General features: G+C 49.6%; 1 protein-coding gene across 1 annotated transcript in view; it reads left to right on the plus strand.

Annotated features, from left to right (window-relative positions):
* Window positions 1–508: 508 nt before the first annotated feature.
* LOC306815874 (tenascin-X-like) overlaps window positions 509–12,500 on the plus strand; it is a gene marked incomplete at its 5' end in the record, with an annotated part of 34,109 nt that continues 22,117 nt past the window's right edge. Inside the window, 9 exons of the mRNA XM_079332390.1 lie at window positions 509–920; window positions 1,977–2,321; window positions 3,247–3,603; window positions 4,513–4,869; window positions 5,695–6,039; window positions 7,120–7,779; window positions 8,477–8,821; window positions 10,457–10,849; window positions 11,615–11,956. Of these exons, the coding sequence (XP_079188516.1) occupies window positions 509–920; window positions 1,977–2,321; window positions 3,247–3,603; window positions 4,513–4,869; window positions 5,695–6,039; window positions 7,120–7,779; window positions 8,477–8,821; window positions 10,457–10,849; window positions 11,615–11,956 (3,556 nt within the window). The remainder of the gene's footprint in view (window positions 921–1,976; window positions 2,322–3,246; window positions 3,604–4,512; window positions 4,870–5,694; window positions 6,040–7,119; window positions 7,780–8,476; window positions 8,822–10,456; window positions 10,850–11,614; window positions 11,957–12,500) is intronic.

Here is a 12,500-nt window from a genome sequence, read left to right on the forward strand (position 1 = left end):
CCATCATCCATCATCCATCATCCATCATCCATCATCCAACAACCACCATCATCCATCATCCATCATCCAACAACCACCATCATCCATCATCCATCATTCATTATCAGCAGCAGCAATCCATCAATTATGCATTGTCATCCATCATCTTCATCAAATATGTACCAACATCATCCATCAATTATCCTGCATGCATCTGTCCTTCCATACTTTGCTCATTCCCCATCCATCAAGGACGGATTCAGTGATAGATGAATGGAAGATCATCCATGGGAAATGGGGGTGGGAAGGGTGAAGATATGGAGAGATGTGATAGGATAGTGGAATGGATGTGGTGTTTTCTAGGGAGTTTTGATGGATGTTGGGTGTGGGATGGGTGGATGGATGGATGGATGGATGGGTGGATGGATGGATGGGTGGATGGATGGATGGATGGATGGATGATGGTTGCCAGAATGAATAGCCCAGAATATGGAAGGCTGGAATGGTGGCTGGATGGGTTGTGTGGTAGATGGCAGATGGATGTTTGGATGGAAGCAACCAACACCATCTCCTCTCCCTCACAGCTGCAGAAGAGCCAGAGGAGCTGCCCCTGCCCACAGAGGAACCGCAGCACGAGAAACCCCAAACTGAGGCACCCACACCTGAGGCTGCTCCAGTGCGGGCGGTGCTGGAGGATCTGAGGGTGTCCAGTGTCACCCCAAACTCCGTGCAGCTGCAGTGGAGTGTCCCCAAGGGCTCCTTTGACTCCTTCATGCTGCAGTACCGGGATGCCCAGGGCCAGCCCCAGGCCCTGCCCATGGATGGAGGGTCCCGCTGGGTGACAGTGCCGGGCTTGTCCCCGTCCCACCGGTACCGCTTCCACCTCTACGGGATGAGGGGAGGGAAGAGGATTGACCACGTGTCCACTGAGGCTGTGACAGGTGAGTCAGAAAGTCAGGAAGGGATGGAAAGATCAAGAAATGGAGGCACCAATGGATCCCATGCCCATCACATACCCACCAGTGTGCAGCCATTGACTCAGCACCATCTGCTCAACCATCAACCCTTCCAAAAAACTGTTGACTAAAACCTTCTCTCATCCATCATCCATCATCCATCCTTGTCAATCATCCATCATCATCTGCAGCAGCAATCCTTCAATAATCCATTGTCATCCATTTTTGGGGAGGTATCTTCATCAACCATGTATCACCATCATCATCATCATCATCCATCAGTTATCATTCATTCTTCGCTTCTTCCATCCTCCTTTCTTCCTCTGTCCATCAAGGATGGATTCAATGAGGGATGAATGGAAGATTTTCCATGGGAAATGGGATAGGAGAAGGCATGGAGTGATGTGGAAAGAGAGATGGATGTGGAATTGTCTAGGGAGTTGTGTTGGAGGTTGTGTGTGTGATGGGAAGAATGGATGGATGGATGGATGGATGGATGGATGGATGGATGGATGGATGGATGGATGGATGGATGGATGGATGGATGGATGGTTGGGTTAATGGATGGATGGATGGGTTAATGGATGGATGGATGGATGGATGGATGGATGGATGGATGGATGATGGATGGATGGATGGGTTAATGGATGGATGGATGGATTAATGGATGGATGGATGGATGGATGGATGGATGGATGGATGGATGGATGGATGGATGGGTTAATGGATGGATGGATGGATGGATGGACAGATGATGAGTTTTGGGGAAGTTTCCTGATAGTTTGACATATTTGATGAATGATTATATAATCCAATGGAGGATGTGATTTAGGAAGTTGAAGGAAAATATTATGACTGTTTGTTTGGTTGAAGGGTGTGTGATGGACACCAGAATGAATGGTGCAACAGGTAAGAGGATGGATGCACGCGTGAATGCATCAATGGATGGATGGATGGACTCATTAGTTACCTGGTGATGGGATGGACATTTGGGGGGACAGATGGATGCCCATGCCAATCACCATCCCCTCTCTAATGCAGCGAGTGAAGAATCCTTGCCCTCAGAGGAGCTAGAGCAGGAGAAGCCCAAAACCGACTCGACGGCAACTGAGGCACCCCCAGCTCGAGCAGTGCTGGAGGATCTGAGGGTGTCCAGTGTCAGCCCAGACTCCGTGCAGCTGCAGTGGAGTGTCCCCAAGGGCTCCTTTGACTCCTTCATGCTGCAGTACCGGGATGCCCAGGGCCAGCCCCAGGCCCTGCCCATGGATGGAGGGTCCCGCTGGGTGACAGTGCCGGGCTTGTCCCCGTCCCACCGGTACCGCTTCCACCTCTACGGGATGAGGGGCAGGAAGAAGATTGACCACGTGTCCACTGAGGCTGTGACAGGTGAGTCAGAGAGTCAAGAAGGGATGCAAGGATCAAGAAATGGAGGCACCAATGGATCCCATTCCAATCATATATCCACCAGTGTGCAGCCATTGACTCAGCACCATCTGCTCAACCATCAACCCTTCCACCACTCAATTGACCAGCACCTTCCATCATCCATCATCCATCATCCATCATCCATCATCCATCATTCAACAAACACCATCATCCATCATCCATCATCCATCATCCATCATCCATCATTCAACAAACACCATCATCCATCATCCATCATCCATCATCCATCATCCATCATCCATCATCCATCATCCATCATCCATCATCCATCATTTATTATCAGCAGCAGAAATCCATCAATTATGCATTGTCATCCGTCATCTTCATCAAACATGGATGAGCATCATCCATCAATTGCCAGCATCCTTCTTTCTTTCTATTCTTCCCTCATGCTCTATCCATCAAGGATGGATTCAGTGACGGAAGAATGGAAGATTGTCCATGGGAAATGGGGGTGGGAGTGGTGAAGGCATGGAGGCGTGGTAAGAATGGGATAGATGGATATGGAATTCTCTAGAGAGTTGTGTTGGATGTTGAGTGTGTGATGCGAAGGATGGATGGATGGATGGGTGGATGGATGGATGGATGGATGGATGGATGGATGGATGGATGGATATTTAGGTGAATAGATACATTGGTGGATAGATGTATATGTGTGGATGTGTGAGTAGAGACAAGGATGAATGGATGGATGGATGGATGGATGGATGGATGGATGGATGGATGGAAGGGAGGATGGATGATGGTTGCCAGAATGAGTAGCCCAGAATATGGAAGGCTGGAAGTGTGGATGGATGGGTTGTGTGGTACATGGCAGATGGATGCTTGGATGGAAGCAACCAACACCATCTCCTCTCCCTCACAGCTGCAGAAGAGCCAGAGGAGCTGCCCCTGCCCACAGAGGAACCGCAGCACGAGAAACCCCAAACTGAGGCACCCACACCTGAGGCTGCTCCAGTGCGGGCGGTGCTGGAGGATCTGAGGGTGTCCAGTGTCAGCCCAGACTCCGTGCAGCTGCAGTGGAGTGTCCCCAAGGGCTCCTTTGACTCCTTCATGCTGCAGTACCGGGATGCCCAGGGCCAGCCCCAGGCCCTGCCCATGGATGGAGGGTCCCGCTGGGTGACAGTGCCGGGCTTGTCCCCGTCCCACCGGTACCGCTTCCACCTCTACGGGATGAGGGGCAGGAAGAAGATTGACCACGTGTCCACTGAGGCTGTGACAGGTGAGTCAGAAAGTCAAGAAGGGATGCAAGGATCAAGAAATGGAGGCACCAAGTGATCCCATTCCAATCATATATCCACCAGAGTGCAGCCATTGGCTCAGCACCCTCTGCTCAGCCATTAGCCCTTCCACCACTCGATTGACCAGCACCATCCATCATCCATCATCCATCATCCATCATCCATCATCCATCATCCATCATCCATCATCCATCATCCCACAACCACCATCATCCATGATCCAACAACCACCATCATCCATCATCCATCATCCATCATCCATCATCCATCATCCAACAACCACCATCATCCATCATCCATCATCCATCATTTATTATCAGCAGCAGAAATCCATCAATTATGCATTGTCATCCATCATCTTCATCAACCATGTATGAGCATCATCCATCAATTGCCTGCATCCTTCTTTCTTTCTATTCTTCCCTCATGCTCTATCCATCAAGGATGGATTCAGTGATGGATGAATGGAAGATTGTCCATGGGAAATGGGGGTGGGAGTGGTGAAGGCATGGAGGCGTGGTAAGAATGGGATAAATGGATATGGAATTCTCTAGAGAGTTGTGTTGGATGTTGAGTGTGTGATGCGCAGGATGGATGGATGGATGGATGGATGGATGGATGGATGGATGGATGGATATTTAGGTGAATAGATACATTGGTGGATAGATGTATATGTGTGGATGTGTGAGTAGAGACAAGGATGAATGGATGGATGGATGGATGGATGGATGGATGGATGGATGGATGGATGGAAGGAAGGATGGATGATGGTTGCCAGAATGAATAGCCCAGAATATGGAAGGCTGGAAGTGTGGATGGATGGGTTGTGTGGTAGGTGGCAGATGGATGTTTGGATGGAAGCAACCAACACCATCTCCTCTCCCTCACAGGTGCAGAAGAGCCAGAGGAGCTGCCCCTGCCCACAGAGGAACCGCAGCACGTGAAACCCCAAACTGAGGCACCCACACCTGAGGCTGCTCCAGTGCGGGCGGTGCTGGAGGATCTGAGGGTGTCCAGTGTCACCCCAAGCTCCGTGCAGCTGCAGTGGAGTGTCCCCAAGGGCTCCTTTGACTCCTTCATGCTGCAGTACCGGGATGCCCAGGGCCAGCCCCAGGCCCTGCCCATGGATGGAGGGTCCCGCTGGGTGACAGTGCCGGGCTTGTCCCCGTCCCACCGGTACCGCTTCCACCTCTACGGGATGAGGGGCAGGAAGAGGATTGACCACGTGTCCACTGAGGCTGTGACAGGTGAGTCAGAAAGTCCAGAAGGGATGCAAGGATCAAGAAATGGAGGCACCAATGGATCCCATGCCCATCACATACCCACCAGTGATCAGCCATTGACTCAGCACCATCTGCTCAACCATCAACCCTTCCAACAAACTGTTGACTAGAACCTTCTCTCATCCATCATCCATCATCCATCATCGTCAATCATCCATCATCATCATCAGCAGCAATCCTTCAGTAATCCATTGTCATCCATTGTTGGGAAGGTATCTTCATCAACCATCTATCACCATCATCATCATCATCATCCATCAGTTATCATTCATCCATCTCTTCTTCCATCCTCCCCTCTTCCTCTGTCCATCAAGGATGGATTCAATGATGGATGAATGGAAGATTTTCTGTGGGAAATGGGATGGGAGAAGGCATGGAGTGATGTGGAAAGAGAGATGGATGTGGAATTGTCTAGGGAGTTGTGTTGGAGGTTGTGTGTGTGATGGGAAGAATGGATGGATGGATGGATGGATGGATGGATGGATGGATGGATGGATGGACAGATGATGACTTTTGGGGCAGTTTCCTGGTAGTTTGACATATTTCATGAATGATTATATAATCCAATGGAGGATGTGATTAAAGAAGTTGAAGGAAAATATTATGACTGTTTGGTTGAAGGGTGTGTGATGGACACCAGAATGAATGGTGCAACAGGTAAGAGGATGGATGCACGCATGAATGCATCAATGGATGGATGGATGGACTCATTAGTTACCTGGTGATGGGATGGACATTTGGGGGGACAGATGGATGCCCATGCCAATCACCATCCCCTCTCTAATGCAGCGAGTGAAGAATCCTTGCCCTCAGAGGAGCCAGAGCAGGAGAAACCCAAAACTGACTCGACAGCAACTGAGGCACCCCCAGCTCGAGCAGTGCTGGAGGATCTGAGGGTGTCCAGTGTCACCCCAGACTCCGTGCAGCTGCAGTGGAGTGTCCCCAAGGGCTCCTTTGACTCCTTCATGCTGCAGTACCGGGATGCCCAGGGCCAGCCCCAGGCCCTGCCCATGGATGGAGGGTCCCGCTGGGTGACAGTGCCGGGCTTGTCCCCGTCCCACCGGTACCGCTTCCACCTCTACGGGATGAGGGGCAGGAAGAAGATTGATCACGTGTCCACTGAGGCTGTGACAGGTGAGTCAGAGAGTCAAGAAGGGATGCAAGGATCAAGAAATGGAGGCACCAAGGGATCCCATTCCAATCATATATCCACCAGTGAGCAGCCATTGACTCAGCACCATCTGCTCAACCATCAACCCTTCCAGCACTCCACTGACCAGCACCTTCCATCATCCATCATCCATCATGCATCATCCATCATCCATCATCCATCAACCACCATCATCCATCATCCATCATCCATCAACCACCATCATCCATCATCCATCATCCATCATCCTTCATCCATCATCCATCAACCACCATCATCCATCATCCACCATCCATCATCCATCATCCATCATCCAACAACCACCATCATCCATCATCCATCATCCATCATCCAACAACCACCATCATCCATCATCCATCATTCATTAGCAGCAGCAGAAATCCATCAATTATACATTGTCATCCATCATCTTCATCAACCATGGATGAGCATCATCCATCAATTGCCTGCATCCTTCTTTCTTTCTATTCTTCCCTCATGCTCTATTCATCAAGGATGGATTCAGGGATGGATGAATGGAAGATTGTCCATGGGAAATGGGGGTGGGAGTGGTGAAGGCATGGAGGCGTGGTAAGAATGGGATAGATGGATATGGAATTCTCTAGAGAGTTGTGTTGGATGTTGAGTGTGTGATGCGAAGGAAGGAAAGAAGGAAGGAAGGAAGGATGGATGGATGGATGGATGGATGGATGGATGGATGGATGGATGGATGGATGGATGGATGAATAGATGGATGGATGGATGGATGGATGGATGGATGGATGGATGGATGGATGGATGGATGGATAAGTGGATGGATGGATGGATGGATGGATGGATGGATGGATGGATGGATGGATGGATGGGTGGATGGATGGATGGATGGATGGATGGATGGATGGATGGACGGATGGATGGATGGATGGATGGAAGGATGGATGATGGTTGCCAGAATGAATAGCCCAGAATATGTAAGGCTGGAAGTGTGGATGGATGGGTTGTGTGGTAGATGGCAGATGGATGCTTGGATGGAAGCAACCAACACCATCTCCTCTCCCTCACAGCTGCAGAAGAGCCAGAGGAGCTGCCCCTGCCCACAGAGGAACCGCAGCACGAGAAACCCCAAACTGAGGCACCCACACCTGAGGCTGCTCCAGTGAGAGCGGTGCTGGAGGATCTGAGGGTGTCCAGTGTCAGCCCAGACTCCGTGCAGCTGCAGTGGAGTGTCCCCAAGGGCTCCTTTGACTCCTTCATGCTGCAGTACCGGGATGCCCAGGGCCAGCCCCAGGCCCTGCCCATGGATGGAGGGTCCCGCTGGGTGACAGTGCCGGGCTTGTCCCCGTCCCACCGGTACCGCTTCCACCTCTACGGGATGAGGGGCAGGAAGAGGATTGACCACGTGTCCACTGAGGCTGTGACAGGTGAGTCAGAAAGTCCAGAAGGGATGCAAGGATCAAGAAATGGAGGCACCAAGGGATCCCATTCCAATCATATATCCACCAGTGAGCAGCCATTGACTCAGCACCATCTGCTCAACCATCAACCCTTCCACCACTCGATTGACCAGGAACCACCATCATCCATCATCCATCATCCAACAACCACCGTCATCCATCATCCATCATCCATCATCCATCAACCACCTGCATCCATCATCCAACATCCACGATCGACAGCAGTAACCCATCAGTTATCCATCGTCATCCATCATCCTCATCTATTATGTATCACCATTATCCATCAATTATCATGCAGCCATCTGTCCTTCCCTTCTTCCTTCATCCTCTATCCATCAAGGATGGATTAAATGATGGTCGAATGGAAGATTATTCATGAGAAACTGGGGTGGGAGGGCCGGGGGTGTGGAGAGATGTTGTAAGAAAGAAGCAGATGATGTGGAATTGTCTTTGGAGTTGTCCTGGATGTTGAGTATGTGATGGGAAAAATGGATGGATGGATGGATGGATGGATGGATGGATGGATGGATGGATGGATGGATGGATGGATGGATGGATGGATAGATGGATGATCCAATTAATGGATGGGTGGATGGATGGATGGGTGGATGATCTGATGGATGGATGGATGGATGGATGATCCGATGGAGGGATGGATGGATGATTTGATGGATGGATGGATGGATGGATGGATGGATGGATGGATGGATGGATGGATGGGTGGATGATCCGATGGATGGATGGATGGATGGATGGATGGATGGATGGATGGATGGATGGATGGATGGATGATCCGATGGATGGATGGATGGATGATCCAGTGGATGGATGGATGGATGGATGGGTGGATGATCCAATGGATCAACACGTGTGTGAATGGATGGAGTGGTTGTCAGGTGGTGGGACGGACATTTGGAGGGACAGATGTATGCACATGCCCATTACCCTCTTCTTTCCAATGCAGCTCGAGAAGAACCTTTGGCCTCAGAGGATCCCGAAGAGGAGAAGCTGCAGACTGAGCCTTCTTCATCTGAGCCCCCCTTGGCACAGGCAATTTTGGGAGAGCTGAGGGTGTCCAGTGTCACCCCAAACTCCGTGCAGCTGCAGTGGAGTGTCCCCAAGGACTCCTTTGACTCCTTCATGCTGCAGTACCGGGATGCCCAGGGCCAGCCCCAGGCCCTGCCCATGGATGGAGGGTCCCGCTGGGTGACAGTGCCGGGCTTGTCCCCGTCCCACCGGTACCGCTTCCACCTCTACGGGATGAGGGGCAGGAAGAGGATTGACCACGTGTCCATTGACACTGTCACAGGTGAGGGGAAGGTCAGAGGAAAGAAGGGATGGGAGAGAGATGGAGGGATGGAGAGGCAGAGACATCAAGGGATGGATGAATCAAAGGTTTTCCATCCACACCCCATATCGAGCACTGTTCTTGTCTGGCATCGTGCAGTCAACAATCAACCCTTCCACTGACCTATTGAACAGCACACGCCAGCAATCCATCATCATCATCATCATCCATCATGGTTCATATTCAGCCTCATCATCCATCATGATTCATCATCATCATCATCTTCATCATCATCATCATCCATCATGATTCATCATCATCATCATACATCCTGGTTCATCATCATCATCTTCATCATCATCATCCATCATGATTCATCATCATCATCATCATCCATCATGATTCATCATCATCATAACCCATCATGGTTCATCATCATCCTCATCATCCATCATGATTCATCACCATCATCATCAACCATCAACAATCCATGACCATTATTAATATCCATTATCAATATCCATCATCATCATCATCATGATTCATCATCCTCATTATCCATCATGATTCATCATCATCATCATCAACCATCAACAATCCATGACCATTATTAATATCCATTATCAATATCCATCATCATCATCATCATCATCATCATCATCCATCATGATGATTCATCATCCTCATCATCAATCATCAGCAATCCATGACCATTATTAATAACCATTATCAATATCCATCATCATCATCATCATCATCATCATCATCATCATCAACATCCATCATGGTTCATCATCATCATCATCATCATCCATCATGATTCATCGTTATCATCAATCATCAACAATCCATGACCATTATCAATATCCGTTATCAATATCCATCATCATCATCATCATGATTCATCATCCTCATCATCGTCATCATCATCCATCATGATTCATCGTCATCATCATCCATCATGATTCATCGTCATCATCATCAGCCATCAATAATCCATGACTATTGTTAATATCCATTTTCAATATCCATCGTCATCATCGTCATCATGATTCATCATCATCATCCTCATCATCCATCATTATTCATCATCGTCATCATCAACCATCAACAATTCATGACCATTATTAATATCCATTTTCAATATCCATCATTATCATCATCATCATCATTTTCTATCCATGAAGGATGAACAACTGAATGGTTTGACAGATTTTGCTCTGGATGTTGGGTGGGTTCCTGTCCAAATTGAAGGGAGTAGGTGGGTGGGTGGGTCGATGGGGGTTGGGAAGGTGAGATGGATGGATGGATGGATGGGTGAATGGATGGACAGAGGGACTGATGGACGGATGGATAGATGGATGGATGGATGGACGGACGAATGGACGGATGGAGGGCTCCTGCTGTCCAGTTGTGTGTCGTGATGGACAGAAGATTGTCCATGGAAATGGGGGCTGGGAGGGGTGCAGGCAATGGGGGAATGTGGAGGGAAAGAAACAGAGAGATGAATATGGTATTGAGTGGGGGGTTGGGTTGGGTGTTGGGTGGGTGGTGGGATGGATGAAAAATGGGTGAGGGGATGGTTGGGTAGATGATGGATGTACAGATGGATGAACACATGGAGAGCCACACCCATCAGTGTCCCCCCTTGCACAGCAGCCACAGAGAAGCCAGAGGAGCCACCCTCACCATCAGAGGAGCCACCACCAGCCTCAGAGAAGCCCCAAAGTGAAGCCCCACCAACTGAGGAGCAACCTGAGCAGCCCCAAACTGAGGCACCCCCAGTGCGGGCGGTGCTGGAGGATCTGAGGGTGTCCAGTGTCACCCCAAACTCCGTGCAGCTGCAGTGGAGTGTCCCCAAGGGCTCCTTTGACTCCTTCATGCTGCAGTACCGGGATGCCCAGGGCCAGCCCCAGGCCCTGCCCATGGATGGAGGGTCCCGCTGGGTGACAGTGCCGGGCTTGTCCCCGTCCCACCGGTACCGCTTCCACCTCTACGGGATGAGGGGAGGCAGAAGGACTGACCGTGTCTCCACTGACGTTGTCACAGGTGAGGGGGAAGGTCAGAAAGTGAAAGGGTTGGAGAGGTGGCTGTAAGGATGGAGAGATGGAGGAATCGAGGGATCCCATCCCAGTTCCATCCCAACCTCCCATTCAATACCCAGCATCATCCAACCAACCACTGACCCTTCCACTGGACCATCAGCAAACACCCACCATCATCCATCATCATCATCATCATCATCATCATCATCATTATTTAATTGGATTATCTATCCCTCACCCATTACCAGTCCCTCCATTCCCACTTCTCCCCAGATTTCCAGCTTGGTAGTGGAGGGTGTGTGGGAGTGTTGGCAAGGTAGAAGGATGGGTAGAATGATGAATGATGATGATGATGATGATGATTGTGATGATGGAAGATGGATGAACAATGGATGATGGACGGACAATGGAATGGCAATGGATGGATGGATGGATGAATGGACGGATGGATGGATGGATGGATGGATGGATGGATGGATGGATGGATAGATGGATGGATGATGGGTGGATAGATGGATGGATGATGGGTGTCAGGGCCGTTTATTGCTGTTTTTGAGGATGACATCAGTCATTTCATGGGTGAATGATCCAGTGGATGGAAAAGTTAAAGATGCAGTTGAAGGAAAAGTTTAGTGGAAAGACAGGTCATTGAAGGAATGGATGGATGTGGATGGATGGATGGATTAATGGATGGATGGATGGGTGTAGATAAGACTTGTTGATGGACAAGCAGATGCCCCGGCCCATCACTATTCCCTCTCCATCACAGCTGCAGAAGAGAAAGAGGAGCTGCCCTTGCCCTCAGAAGAGCCCAAAACTGAGGCCACCCCATCTGAGGCACCCCCAGTGAGAGCAGTGCTGGAGGATCTGAGGGTGTCCAGTGTCAGCCCAAGCTCCGTGCAGCTGCAGTGGAGTGTCCCCAAGGGCTCCTTTGACTCCTTCATGCTGCAGTACCGGGATGCCCAGGGCCAGCCCCAGGCCCTGCCCATGGATGGAGGGTCCCGCTGGGTGACAGTGCCGGGCTTGTCCCCGTCCCACCGGTACCGCTTCCACCTCTACGGGATGAGGGGTAGGAAGAAGATTGACCACGTGTCCATTGACACTGTCACAGGTGAGGGGAAGGTCAGAGGAAAGAAGGGATGGGAGAGAGATGGAGGGATGGAGAGGTAGAGACATCAAGGGATGGATGAATCAAAGGTTTTCCATCCACACCCCATATCGAGCACTGTTCTTGTCTGGCATCGTGCAGTCAACAATCAACCCTTCCACTGACCTATTGAACAGCACACGCCAGCAACCCACCATCATCATCATCCATCATGGTTCATCATCATCATCCTCATCATCATTCATCATGATTCAGCATCATCATCCTCATCAACCATCATGATGATTCATCATCATCCGTCATCAACAATCCATGGCCATTATTAATATCCATTATCAATTTCCATCATCATCATCATCATCACAATTCATTATGATTCATCATCATCATCATCATCATCCATCATGATTCATCATCATCATCATCATCAATCATCAACAATCCATGACCATTATTAATAACCATTATCAATATCCATCATCATCATCATCATCATCATCAACATCCATCATGGTTCATCTTCATCATCATCATCATCCATCATGAT

The sequence above is a fragment of the Erithacus rubecula genome, assembly GCF_903797595.1.
Source record: "Erithacus rubecula genome assembly, contig: scaffold_266_arrow_ctg1, whole genome shotgun sequence".
Taxonomy (NCBI): domain Eukaryota; kingdom Metazoa; phylum Chordata; class Aves; order Passeriformes; family Muscicapidae; genus Erithacus; species Erithacus rubecula.